Source organism: Mauremys mutica, chromosome 2 (genome assembly GCF_020497125.1).
Source record: "Mauremys mutica isolate MM-2020 ecotype Southern chromosome 2, ASM2049712v1, whole genome shotgun sequence".
Classification (NCBI taxonomy): domain Eukaryota; kingdom Metazoa; phylum Chordata; order Testudines; family Geoemydidae; genus Mauremys; species Mauremys mutica.
Genome location: NC_059073.1, coordinates 81,937,530 through 81,950,693, shown reverse-complemented (window position 1 = coordinate 81,950,693; position 13,164 = coordinate 81,937,530). Strand labels below are relative to the sequence as shown.

The 13,164-nt window shown below is 44.6% G+C and overlaps 1 protein-coding gene across 1 annotated transcript in view; it reads left to right on the top strand.

The window, feature by feature from the left end:
• TAF4B (TATA-box binding protein associated factor 4b) overlaps positions 1-12,503 on the top strand; it is a 113,560-nt gene extending 101,057 nt beyond the window's left edge. Inside the window, exon 15 of the mRNA XM_045008293.1 lies at positions 10,691-12,503. Coding sequence (XP_044864228.1) covers positions 10,691-10,855 — 165 coding nt within the window. The 3' untranslated portion in view covers positions 10,856-12,503. The remainder of the gene's footprint in view (positions 1-10,690) is intronic.
• Positions 12,504-13,164: the final 661 nt, after the last annotated feature.

Below are 13,164 nucleotides of genomic sequence, written 5' to 3'. Positions count from 1 at the left end.
ACCTTGGTATTCTTACTTCATAATCACCACCACTGTTGTCACACTCTTCAGTCGTGCCTTTTGAGGTACAATTCAAGTACTGAACTGTTGGCTCATAACAAATGCCAGAGAAAGCTCTGGGTTCACTGGAGACTTTCAAACCAATAGTTCTGAAGAACAGTCTGAGTTGTAGATGTGATTGATTTATAGGTCAGTAAAAGTTTTTATTTGGAACCCTAAACTCTTTTGGAACAATTTGTTCTCTTCCCTCTGTACCAAAATCATCCTGGCAGTAGTAATTGTATGCCTTCTGACTTATCACATTGTATCTTATGGTAAGTTCACTGGTACATAAAGGATTCTTATTCTTACAGAAAGAAGGCAAGGTGACGTGTTGCCTACTTGATACCCTAAATATAAACCTTTCAGAAGGTGGCTGCAGCCAGATTCATGGAAGACGGGCAAGAGTCCAGAGGACTGGAAAAGGGCAAATATAGTGCCCAACTAGAAAAAGGGGAGTAAGGACAACCCGGGGAATTACAGACCAGTCAGCTTAACTTCAGTACCCAGAAAGATAATGGAGCAAATAATCAAGCAATCAATTTGCAAACACCTAGAAGATAAGTAAGTCAGCCTGGGTTTGTCAAGAATAAATCATGTCAAACCAACCTAATATCCTTCTTTGAGAGGATACCTAGCCTTGTGGATAGGGGCAGCAGTAGATGTGGTATATCTTGATTTATTAAGCCTTTTGATATTGTCTCGCGTGTCCTTCTCATAAACTAGAGAAATATAATCTAGATGGCGCTACTATAAGGTGTGTGCATAACTGGTTGGAAAAACTTTCCCAGAGAGTAATCATCAGTGGTTCACTATCAAACTGGAAGGGCATAATCAAGTGGGTTCCTGCAGGGATTGGTCATGTTCTGTTCAATATCTTCATGAATAATTTTAGATTATTTGCAGACGATACAGAGCGGACATTGCAAGCACTGTGGAGGATAGGATTAAAATTCAAAATGATTCTGGACAAACTGGAAAAATGGTCTGAAGTAAATGCAAATTCTTCGAGTGATTGCTCATGTGTATTCCACAATAGGTGTGCGTGCTTGCCACATGCACCGGTGTTGAAAGTTTTTCCCCTAGCAGTACCTGTAGGGGAGTGCCCCAGGCACCCCCTGGATCGGTGCCTCCATGGCACAGTATAAGGGGCGCTGCGTGCTCCCCCCACCCTCAGTTCCTTCGGTACTGCTCTGCTCCAGCTTTGCTGTAGCTCATTCAGTGTGTGGTAGCTGTAGTTAGTTAATAGATTAGTTAGTTTAGTTTAGCTAGAGCGCCCGGGCCGGGGCATGTCCCAGGTTTTAAGTTGTGACACACTTGTAGGTGACCTATGCCAGTTAGTGATCTGCACGTGGACTATTGATGCTGTTTGGTGGAAACCCATCTCAGCGATTGCTGCAAGATTTGAAAGTTGTTTAAGCCTCGGACTAAGAGAGAGGGGAACATTAAGGCTCCAGGCTATTCTGATGGAGTTGGCGCTGACCCTGGCTCCGGTGCGCCACTCTGTGTCGGCACTGCAGTGTCAGTGCACGGCAACCCTTTGGCACCATTGACTAGTCAGCACCGCTCCCCGTCCACAGGGTACGCCAAGAAGGCTAGGAAGAGGCCTTCTTCACCACGGCACTGGAGTAAACCTGGGACAGAAGCTAGACCCATGTTGGGCAGTCCTCGATCCCCACTAGCCTCTAGGCCTCCAACTCAAGTTGAGCGGAGTAGCCTGGCCCATTCGGAGCAGGCCTCCCTAGATGTCTAGAAGCCCTCCACACTGGAGGCCCTGCAGGCGGCCAGGATATCATGCCCATGCCGGTACCAGGAGCACCGTGGAGATCAGCCCCACACTTCACAGGCAAGGTGCCGCTGGGATCTCTGCAGTCACCTCTGACTTGGTACTAGTCTCGGTCGAGGGAACATTCCCGATTCTGTTCGCTGGCCAGCGACCGTTCAGGGCAAAATCCACATGGATCGCTCTCAACTCCCACCAGGTTGTCTGATTGAGTTCTGTCTGACTGAGACTCCCAGCACTGCTCCACCTCGAGGAGCGAACACCGACGGGACCGAGGCAGATGATGCCGAAGGTCCTCATCTCGGAGGGGCTATTGCAGCCAGTCCTGACACGAACGTTGACACTGTTCCCGTTTGTCATCCTGCTCCAGGACCCTGCCACTGCACCGCCTCCGCAGCCCTGGACATTGATCACCGTCATGTCGCCATCATGGGTCTGCCCGCCGGAGCCAATCCCAGAGCAGCTGTTGCTGACAGTACTAGTCCTTCACGTCGGGATCATGGTCCTGTAGTCGGCATCGCTCCTGGCGCTGCTGCTTCTCCCAGTCCAGGGACAGCGGCAGGTCATATGTCAGCCCGGCCTCCCTTCGTAGTCGTCCATTGGTAGGCCAGGCCGAACAGCTGGCTCGGCCGCTGCCACAGCCCCAGGGCCAGCCCAATGGTACCAGTGGACATTGTGGTCTCTGATGCAGCCCCGGTGGGGGCTCACTCGGTGGCTAGAGCCTCAAAAGGACCATCGGACACCCTCTCCCGACCTCTGAGGAAGGAGTCGGTGGGACGTACATCCTTGGCACTGTGCCCGGATACTGACCAGGTGGTGGACCCTCCAGTGCCGGTGAACACACAAAGTACCACACCAGCCTCCTTGCCCTCCATGATGTGATTATGGCCCCTCTTCCCTCCGTTCTGCAGGAAGACTTTAGGGCCCACCAAGAACTCTTAAAAAGGGTGACATCAAGCCTCCACCTCCATGCAGAGAAGATGGAGGAGCCCTCGGACTCCCTGTTTAATGTACTGCCTTGCCTCTCCATGAAGGGGTGGTGAAAATTTCAAATGCCCTGTAGCAAACCCGGCCTTATTGCCCCCATCTCTAAGAGAGCGGAATGCAAGTATTTTGTGCCCACCAAAGGGCATGAATACTTGTACACCCACCCTGCGCCTAACTCCCTTGTGGCTGAGTTGGTCAACCACGGGGAACAGCCGGGCGAACCAGCCCCTACCCTGAAAAATGTATTCGTCCTCGAGCTTTCAGTTATGGGTGGTGAACCACCAGGCTCTCCTGGGCTGGTATAAGTTCAATCTGTGGGGCTCCCTGCCCAAGTTCAAGACTCCCTCCAGGATCGCGACAGGAAGGAGTTCAAAGCGCTGGTGGAGGAGGGTACAGCAGCTGCCAGGGCAACCCTGCAGGCAGCTTCAGGTGCAGCGGACACGGCCTCCATGGTGTCCATGAGAAGGGCGTCATGGCTCCTGCTCTCTGGGCTGTCTGGCAAGGTGCAGACCTCTCTGCAGGACCTCCTGTTTGACAGCAAAGTTCTGTTTGCGGAACAAACGGATACAAAGCTGCATGGCCTGAAAGACTCCCGCACGATGCTCCAGTCTCTGGGTCTCTCTGTTCAGGCTCCGGCTAAACCTGAGTTCAAGGCGCAGCAGACTCCCGCCCAAGCCACCCATTCAAAATACGAGGCTGCTTATAAAAAGTTGTGGGACTATTAAGAGGCACCCACAGAGGCAGTCTTGGCCTGCCCCCCAGTCTGGGTCCTCCAAGGGCAATCAAGCAGGGAAAAGGCGGTTTTGATGGGATGCCCAGGGGTACCCTGCCAGTTCTCATCAGGGATTCTCCCTCAGTAAAGCTTCCCTTATCCAATCGGTTGTGTGCTTTCCTCCCGGAGTGGTTGCAGTTGACCTCAGACCGATGGGTCCTCAACACCATCTCCCAGGGCTACACCCTCCAGTTTACTTCCTCCCCACCCTCCGCCCTGTCCCTCCTGGGGGACCCCTTGCACGAGTCTGTGCTTGAGCAGGAGGTGGGGCGGCTCCTGGACCTAGGAGCTGTGGAAGCCGTACTGGGGGAGTTCAAAGGCAAGGGGTACTACTCCTACTATCTCCTTATCCCGAAGGCCAAAGGGGCACAGACGCTTCCTCCGTTTCACGGTGGGGCAGGAACACTACCAATTTACGGTCCTCCCGTTTGGCCTGTCCACTGTCCACTGCCCCCAGGGTATTTACAAAATGAATGTCGGTGAGAGCGGCCCATCTCAGGCACTGGGGGGGTCCAGATCTTCCCCTATCTGGAAGACTGATTGGTCAAGGGTAGCTCCTGGTCACAAGTGCAGGATCACATGGCACTCTTTCTGTCCATGTGCACCACTTTGGGCCTGTTGGTAAACAACACCAAGTCCATGTTAGTCCCGGTACAACACACAGAGTTTGCCAGGCCCAGAATCGGTGTTCCACGGCATGAACTAGGCCCAATGCCACCATGATCTCCCAATTGCCACATGCTGTGCTTCTAGGAATGTCTGTGTCCATGTTCTCCTCAGTATAGTAATTGCGTTGTCGCTTCCTCGCCCGGTTGTGCAGGTACTGCACATAGTGCTGGATAATGCATGAGGTATTTACAATGGTCAAAACTGCAGCGGAGATCTGAGCGGGCTCCATGCTTGCCGCGCTATGGCGCCTGCATGGGTAATCCTGGAAAAAGGGCAAGAAACAAGCTGCTCGGTTCAAGATGGCCGATAAAAGGCAGTAAGTGGTTGTCTTCTGTAGCTTTCATGGAGTCGGGAAGCTCGTTAGAGCTGCAAGAGCAGGAGAGCAGAGTTTGCGGTGGAAGCTGAGTGGTTCTGTTCACAATGGCCAAAAAACGGCGGGGAACTGTTGCCTTCTGTCGCTTCCACGGGAGCCCAGGACAGACAACATGGAAAAAGCGGCGGAAGCTGTGCGGCTCTGTTCATGGTAGCCGAAAAAAGGCGGGAAATGGTTAGATGAAAGAGTAGATAGAAAGACGAGAGGACATTTGAGGTGGATTTCATAGTACCAGGAGACAGGCGGTGCACTGTGCTGCACCATCTGCTGGTAGTATGGCGTCTGCTTTCACGGAGGGAGGAGCGAGTGACGGCACGCACCCAGAAACACCCGCGAGAATGTGTTTGCCCCATCATGCACTGGGAGCTTAACCCACAATTCCAGTGGGCGGCAGAGACTGCGGGAACTGTGGGATAGCTACCACAGTGCACTGCTCCGACATTCGATGCTAGCCTCAGGATTGTGGACGCGCTCTGCCAAATTCACGCGCGTTAGTGGGGAGAGACAACACTGAATGTATAAAATCGCTTCCAAAAATTCAAATAAAATCAGTTCGAATTAATTTTGTACTGTAGATGTACCCAAAGACTAAGCTGATCACTGACTGTGTTTTTTCCTTCTATCTGGATACAGGCAATGCTGCTCCAGTTTTCATTTCAGATAAGTTCCATAAAGAGCCATAATTCTTTAACAAACTATTATATAGGATATGGTAGTAGAAGTAATGTGGTAATTCTCTAATTATAACTGCCTTGTGGAGACTACTGCACTGCCTCTTGGATCTGCTAGCTTATGTCTATCTTCCTCTGGTTTCGATACCTCATGCTAGAATTGTTTCCAACATCTGGATATGGCCACATGTCTGTCCGTTGCCTACCCCAGTAGGTATTTTGATGGGGTCTCTCTCTCCCACTCAAGCAATTTTCAGATTAGCAGTTGGAGAGTTCCTGTGAGGTGACATCAAAGCTGCCCTAAGGTTTGAGATTCTTGTGAAATCCTCAAAAGCTATGAGGCCGGACAGCCCTGTGCCCCTTTTCCCCCTCTGCCACCCCAGTGTAGAAAACATAAGGGGGCCGGCTATGGGAAAAGCCAGAACATGTCTGTGTTAGCAAGTTCTCCATAGTTGCAGTCCACAACCAATTGCTTCGAGTGTTAGTTCCACCACAGATGTGGAGGTGAGAAAGTGGTTTGGGGCTTTGAAAACACTGCTCTGGCCTGTCTGGGCTCAGGACCTCTGTATAGGGAACTGGGTATCCTTTACCCACAGTGGATCTGCTGCTGCCCACAGCAGGGATCTTCCTTTGTTAGGCTCTGTCTTCAATTTAGAGGAGTGAGTGAGTTTGTTTTGCTTGCTTTTTTGTTTTTGTTTTGTTTTGAACTCATAATGGGTTTTCTTAACTTTATTCCACTAACTGATTTCAAAGCCTACTTCCTCATCTGTTCAAACTGCCTGGTGCTTCCTCATTCTGTCTCAGACCTCTCTTCACTTGAGATTACACATATGACTAGATAACTCTTCATTTGTGCTTTGCATTGGTAAAAATGCAAATACTTTGAGTGGGAGGGAAGGGCAGTCATTCAGCTGGCCTTGCTTGTGACTCTCATTCACTTTAAGCATCCCACCTTTTTACTATGTCGGGGAGAGAAATTGGCAATAGGTTTAGCTGAAGTCATAATTGTTGAAAAAGTTGTCCATATGCAGTGAGTACATATCGCTTTATATTTTGTATGAAATCACATTTGCATTGATAAAAAGCTCTTTTGAAGGGAAAGAAGCCTGTATTTCCCACAATCCAGGGGAATTCGGTCCCCTCTGTGGATACTGCTGAGCCATTTTTTATTTGCATTGATACAATTCTTCCAATAACATGTCTTCTAAAACATTTTCTCAGAAAAGAGAGAGGCTTGGTTTGCTGGTTAGGGCACTGGCCTGGGAGTCGGAAATCTTTGGTTCTGTTCCTGGTTCTGCCACTGACCTGCTTTGACTTTGGGCAGTCACTTCACTTGTCTATACCTCTGCTTCCTCTCCTAACTTGTTGTCATAGGCCTTACCCCAAAGAGCTTAGTCTTTCACTGTGCGTGTGTGGAGCCTAGTAGAGTGGCACCCTGACCTTAGTTAGCTCTGTTACTGTAATACAGATGATAGGCAGGAATTCCCTATAGAAGGGATTTATATCCTCTTTTTAAATTGTTCTGTTTGGTTAAGTATCTTAGCATGGCATACCTACCATTTCTAGAGGGAGGAGGAGGAGTATGAGAGGGAAGAGGACACGTTCCTTCCTGTTTGAAAACTATCACTAATGCAGACTCCAGGACGGAGTTCAGGCTGGCGCCTGCAGGGCTGATATGCCTGACCCGTTTGCAGGTAAGTTCCGCAAAGCAGAGGCGGGAGCTGGTGTACAGGCATCTAGGGTGGGGAGGGGAAAGACCAGGAAGGAGGGTTGGTCGGTAACTGTCACCCAGGGTCCAACAGGGCTCGCACCAATCCTGACGAGGCATCTTAATCTTCTCACTCACAGAGCAGCTGTAGAGGACTCTCCCGACGGTTACACTGCAGACAGCACTTTCACTAGAGTGTCACCTACAGATATGGCCCTAAGTGTCAAAAATCCAAGTCGTCTTGACTCCCGGACTTTGGAATTAGCAGTGAATTGTGCCAGTTTTCTTTTGTTCTTGACAGATGCAGACATCTGCTGCAATTAGCTCTTCTCGGTGCACAGTGTGAGCACGAACTTGTAAGTGCTGATACCGGTTTGTAGTTTTGGTACCTCAGAAAGATGTTTTGCTTTTAAAGCAATACCCTTAGAGGTAAAAAGTGTCAGTACAAACACTTCCATTGCTCCCCGGTTTAAAACAAAATATGAAAGGACAAAAAATTGCTGTGGGTGGGGAAGGGCAAACCAAGAGGGAACTGGAATGATGCATATCTGAGGTTTTGCTAGTATGTGCTCTGCAGTTAACTTGTACTTTAAAGGCGGTTTCTATGTGCTGTAGCCTCAAAGCAACGCAGCATTGTGTGTTAGGTGTCATTCCAACCAGATTCGTTCCTTTTGCAGCACCAAGTTACCTCTTCAGATATGTGAGTGGCCTGACCCAGATTGCCTGTTAAAGCACAGTAACAGACTAAATATGACTTAAGCCCATATTTGTAAAGGTATTTAATCACTTAAGACCCAAAATCTCATAGTTTAAATCCTGTTGATTGCCAAAGTGTCTAAATCCCTTTTGAAAATGAGATTTAGGCTCCTAAATCAGTTGGGCATCACAATGCTGAGTGCAGCAATGCCTAATTACCTTTTTAAAAATCTGGACTTCGATCTGTTTCTTTTCAAATAAACATGCAGTGGCCTGAACTTTCCAGAAGTGATTTTGTAGAACCCTAGTGGCTGTTGCTTTGGGTATGTTCAGCAGCCAGTTGAAAGGCCATCAGAATTTTGTATTCAAATAGCTTAACGATTAAAAAAAATTGTATAATAGATGACAGCTGTCTAATGAAGTTGGAAGTGTGAATTTACTGGCTTAATAGTCTATTATGAGCTTGTTTTGTTTTGTCCAATTACATTCTTTCGTAATGCATTTTCCAAGTTGCAGGGTGCACTAGATATGATTTCCAAGGACTCCAGACTTTAAGAATAAACTAAATTTATAACTCTCTTCAAAAAGATAAAAACACAACTTGAACCCAGACGGGTTGGCTCTCCCGCTTCCTTATAAGCTCCCAAACAGAGGTTGGGGATTTGAGATGTGTGCCCCGTTTTTCCAAGGGAGTGAATTAGATTGAGAGGATGTGTGTGTTTATTTTTTAAAGGTAAGTCTGCACATCTAGAGAGAATGTTTTCACCTCCATGAAGTTCTTTGAATTATAAAGGACATTGCTGTTGGGTTACTGAAAATCCCTGAGGGTTTGTTTCATTTATAACATTGCCTTGAGCCTTCTGCTGCATCCTGTTGGATTGACCTCCTTTTCAACTCTGTGCTGGCAGCTGCACTGCAGAGCTCTCTTTTTCCTGGATCCTTCAGGGTTGTCATATGACAAACTTGAACTGTGACCCTTTTGTATCTTACCAGGCCAGCAGTGCCCTCTTTATGCTACGTGGCCAGCAGTCTTCCCCACACGCACATTTGTTCCAAGCCATTTAACAAACTGAAAGTTTCAAATTGTGGCATTTGATAGTTTTTAATAGAAATGACTGTAAAACAAATGAAACAATGCTTAGTTCTGTGCATGTTGCTAGTAAGAAATACTGCTTAATTTTCTGCAAATCATTGTCTAATATCTAGTGAAAGTGCCTTTTAATGTATCTTAGCTTATAAATTTAAATGCTCTTTAATGTAAAGTCTCTCCTTATGGCATAAATATCTAATTCATTGCTGTGGACTGTCCTTTAAAAACATACATTAGAAACAAAAGCCAGTAATCAGGTTTTTTTTTAAACCAAGGTGATAAAGCCCAATTTTGCTGAAGTTTCACAGAGACTGTTAGGATAAGAATTGACAATAGTTAAAATTGCATCCAAGTAACACCACCTCCAAGTGGAATTGATGCTGGTGGGCATCGCCTGGTTGAAGTTAGTCTGAGTGCTTGTATTTGTACAAATTGCATTCATTACCAAGAAGCCTGCAGTAGTGATAAGAAACTGGCTGTATAGTATAGATTGGCTCCAAGATAAGTAGCCAGTCAATTGTGCAGCTCATAGTAATCTTCCTTTTTTTTTCTATTAATTAATCTCTGTTCATTTCAAAATGGAGGGAGGCTGCATACATATGCTCCTGCTAACATCTTGAATGTATGACAGCTAATCATCATCTTCCCCTCTAATTGGATTTTCATATCCAGATAAACTTGCTGATTGGGAGATGGATAGACTGCATGTTCAAGGAATGCCTTCCCAGCATTTAGATACTCTGGCTGTGTGTGTTTTGCCTTGAACGATAAGATCTCCTGGATTATTTTTAAACACTGTTAGACGAATGGTTAGACTGTCCCAGTTCCTCTTTGCCGTGTTTACCATGTGTTAATACTTGAGTCCATTCTCAGACACAGCTGTCTTTGTGAGGAGATCAACATCTGAAGCGTAAGAGTGGTTGTGGGTAGGAATGAGGACGTAACCTATATCTTTATGCAAAATAGTGTATTCCTATGGTATTCTCTGCCATACATACCCATTCTTTTGTGTACAGCAGTTTGGAAATTTTCTGACAAAACAGAAAATGTTGGTTCAGTGAACCTAAAATGTTTTACAAACATGGTTCAGATTTGATGGAATTTTGTTGAATCACAGACAAGGTTCAGAACTCTGACTGGCAGGGATGCTAAGAAGCCTGGACTTTCATGGTCTTTGGCAGTCCAGCCATGCTGATAGGTCCGGGGATCCTGAAGCTTCAGGGGACCTTGTGTTTCCAGTTTCCCTGCATTGGAGATCAGCTGCTGTTCAGTGGTGATCAACAGTGAAACTGACAAACACCTTAATTTCACTCCTGCTGTCAGGGAACTGGGTTGGGGAGGGGAAGGGAAGGAAGGTTCTTGTTGTTTTTTGGAAACACCGTTTCAGCCTGTCCAAAAAAAAAAATAAAAAAAAAAATTGGAATCTTTGGTTTATAGCAGATGTTAAAATTAGTTTTGATCCTGATTAGACCAAAACGTCAGTTTCTCGCAAACCAAAAATTCAGAGTTTTCCTCAACTCTGCTATTGTGTAATTAGGTGGCTTTCAGCGTAGTTTTTGTCTGTACAAGCATTCACTGATCTGTATCTGTAGTGAAAATGCAATTAATCATAGTGGTTTAGTGTGATATATTTTCTTCCAATTGTTGAAATAACCAACTAAAATCACAGACAGTAATTAAACTGCAAAAGATAAATTAAGTCATAGGTTATATAGAAATGGGATTTATGGATTGCAGGTTTCTCTCTCACAAAAACATACATAAAGCTGAACATCAACATGCTAGATTTTGTCTGCCTTTACATGACTTCAGTAGTCTAGCCCATTCAGAATAAAGTGACATGTATTTTAAAAAATAATTCATTTTAACTTTCTTTCTTCTCTCTTCTCCCCACCCGTTTAGGGCTTGAATGGCAGTGCAGTTGCTTCTGGATCTGGTTTTAGTCTTACAAAACAGTTGTTTCGTCCAAGAATAACACGTGTCTGTCTCAGGGACTTGATATTCTGCATGGAACAAGAGAGGGAGATGAAGCGTTCTCTAGCCTTGTACCGTGCTCTTCTGAAGTGATGATTCAAATCTTGCATTTCATTTCTTGCTGTCTACTGCCAAAGAAAACACTGAAGCATTGTTGCACTGTCCTGAAATTCCAATTTGTGGGAAATAATCCATTATAAGGATAACTTTTGTTTACAGATGCACATTTGTATTAAATACCTGATTTAGCACCTGGAGGGTTTTATAAAAATAAATCACATTCGGGTTAAACCAATCTGTAAAACAGTGAAGACACAGAGCACACAAGTACTCAACCCACCTGCATGCATTTAACTCTTGCAGACTAAAGACTTAAGATGTGTACCAAGTTATCTCTGTCACTTGCTTCAGTACTCCAAAGTCGACAACATCTGTTCTATGTGTAAAGCCTTCCTCTAATCCAACCTTATTTAGGAAAACACATTTCGAGGCACTACATAGCCTGATGAATGTATCTAATCATGAGCCAGCAATCAATCAACATGCTAGTGTATCAGCATTTCTTTACATTTCCTAGTTTGGGAATTAGTTGCTGTAACTATTCCTAAAAGCCAGTTTTCAAGGAATGAGGGAGCAAACAAAGGGATGTGAAGTAATCTCACCTTTCTTTATTGCCTCCAAAGAAAGATTCAACCAAGAGGAATGTGAGTATAAATGCAAAAGGTCCTGTCATGAGGTTCACATCCTATAGTTTGGATAGCATGAGCTTCAGTGTTGAGGAAACCTGGAGCTAGCTAGTGAAAGACCAGAATAAGAAAAGGAGCCTAAAAAGGAATGGGAAACTAGATTTGGTCTATCTTCCTTTGCTAGTCATCTAAACTAGCAATAAGTTCAACTAAACCTTGAACAAAAAATGGAACAGTCAAAAGCAGCCTGCATTGGCTTTCTGCAGAAAAGGCTATTTAAAATGTTAAACATTCTAGGACTATACAGTCAGAAAATAGTCCTTTCATTGCTTTATTGAGAATGTAAATTTAACTGATGTGATGCAAGTACTACAGCAAAGATGTGCAGAATATATTAATGATCCGGGGATTGTCTCAAAAATGTAAACTGAATGGTTTAGCCAGTTGCGTAATTCCCACTCAGTGAAGGTGACTCCAGTTTCTTAATACTGTTGGAATAGTTTCTTTTCTGCATTTGACGATCCAGTGAAAGCTGCCTTGTTGGAGAAGGGAAAATCCCTTCCTCCTACTGCATTGCATACCCTATGGCACAGCACTGTATAGCATGGCTGTCTGACACAACTAGTAGGGAAGGCAGGAGCTGTGTATTGAATGCCTTCCTGCTGAAATTTAAGGAAAAGGCTTCCTACAGTTATTTGGCATGCTAAAGTGGAGGAAAAAAAAAAAGAAATGTAACCATATCCTCAATCACTAGGACCACTGCAGACCCTTACCAAATACAGTATGTTTCGAATCAGTCATGTTTTTGTTTTGGGACAATAGTGAACAAAGCTAGTAAATTGCTGTAAATTATTTGTGTACATATAGCATATATGTAAAAAGCAGTACTTTGACAATGAAGCTGTAGTTTGCAAGATATTGATGGCATCAGGCAAAATTGTTTTGTATAATTAAATGCTTAGCTTTACTTTTTATGTAAAGTGCAGCATTTTTCCATATTTGTGTACTGTATCTTATTGACCAGATGTTTAAAATTATTTTAAATACTGCATTAAAGCAATTATTTTATTAAAAATAATAGTGGGTAACTTTTCTCCATCTCATGCTAGGAAATACGCAGTCTTCAGTGTTTTTGAAAATTGATGATTCAGAAATGAATGAGAAGAGATGCAGTTATCTCTTAGTCATGGTAATCAGCACCATAGTTATATGTGCAGGAAGCTGTGGTTTGCTTTATTTTAAATATTTTGATTGGCTAAACATATGCCCATCTATACAAAAATTAGGAACAATCAGCAAGGAACTCCTTAATAGAAATAGCCTCAAAAATTAGAATTGAAATTTAAAATATTTGTTGACCTCCAGAATATAAAGCCATAGCTGTGCTAGATTAATATATTATTTAATCAAGAGCAAAAGCTTTTTTTAATCGGAACAGGCTTTAATTTTTTATTCTTGGTGTCTGTAATATTTCCTTCATAAAGTAGAAACACATGGGAGTTTAAGGTCCTGATATAAAACCCATTGGAGCCATGGGTGTGTCTCCATTGTCTTCAGTAGGTTTTGGATCAGCCTTAAATGATTTAAATATATGCATTTTGGGCAGGGAGCTCAACATCCTTACCATGGCCTATATCAGTAACCTTTTCTTGGATTTTTTTTTAAGACTTCCTTTTATACCTGAAAGAGATGCAACTCAGGGTAATTTTCTCTAAT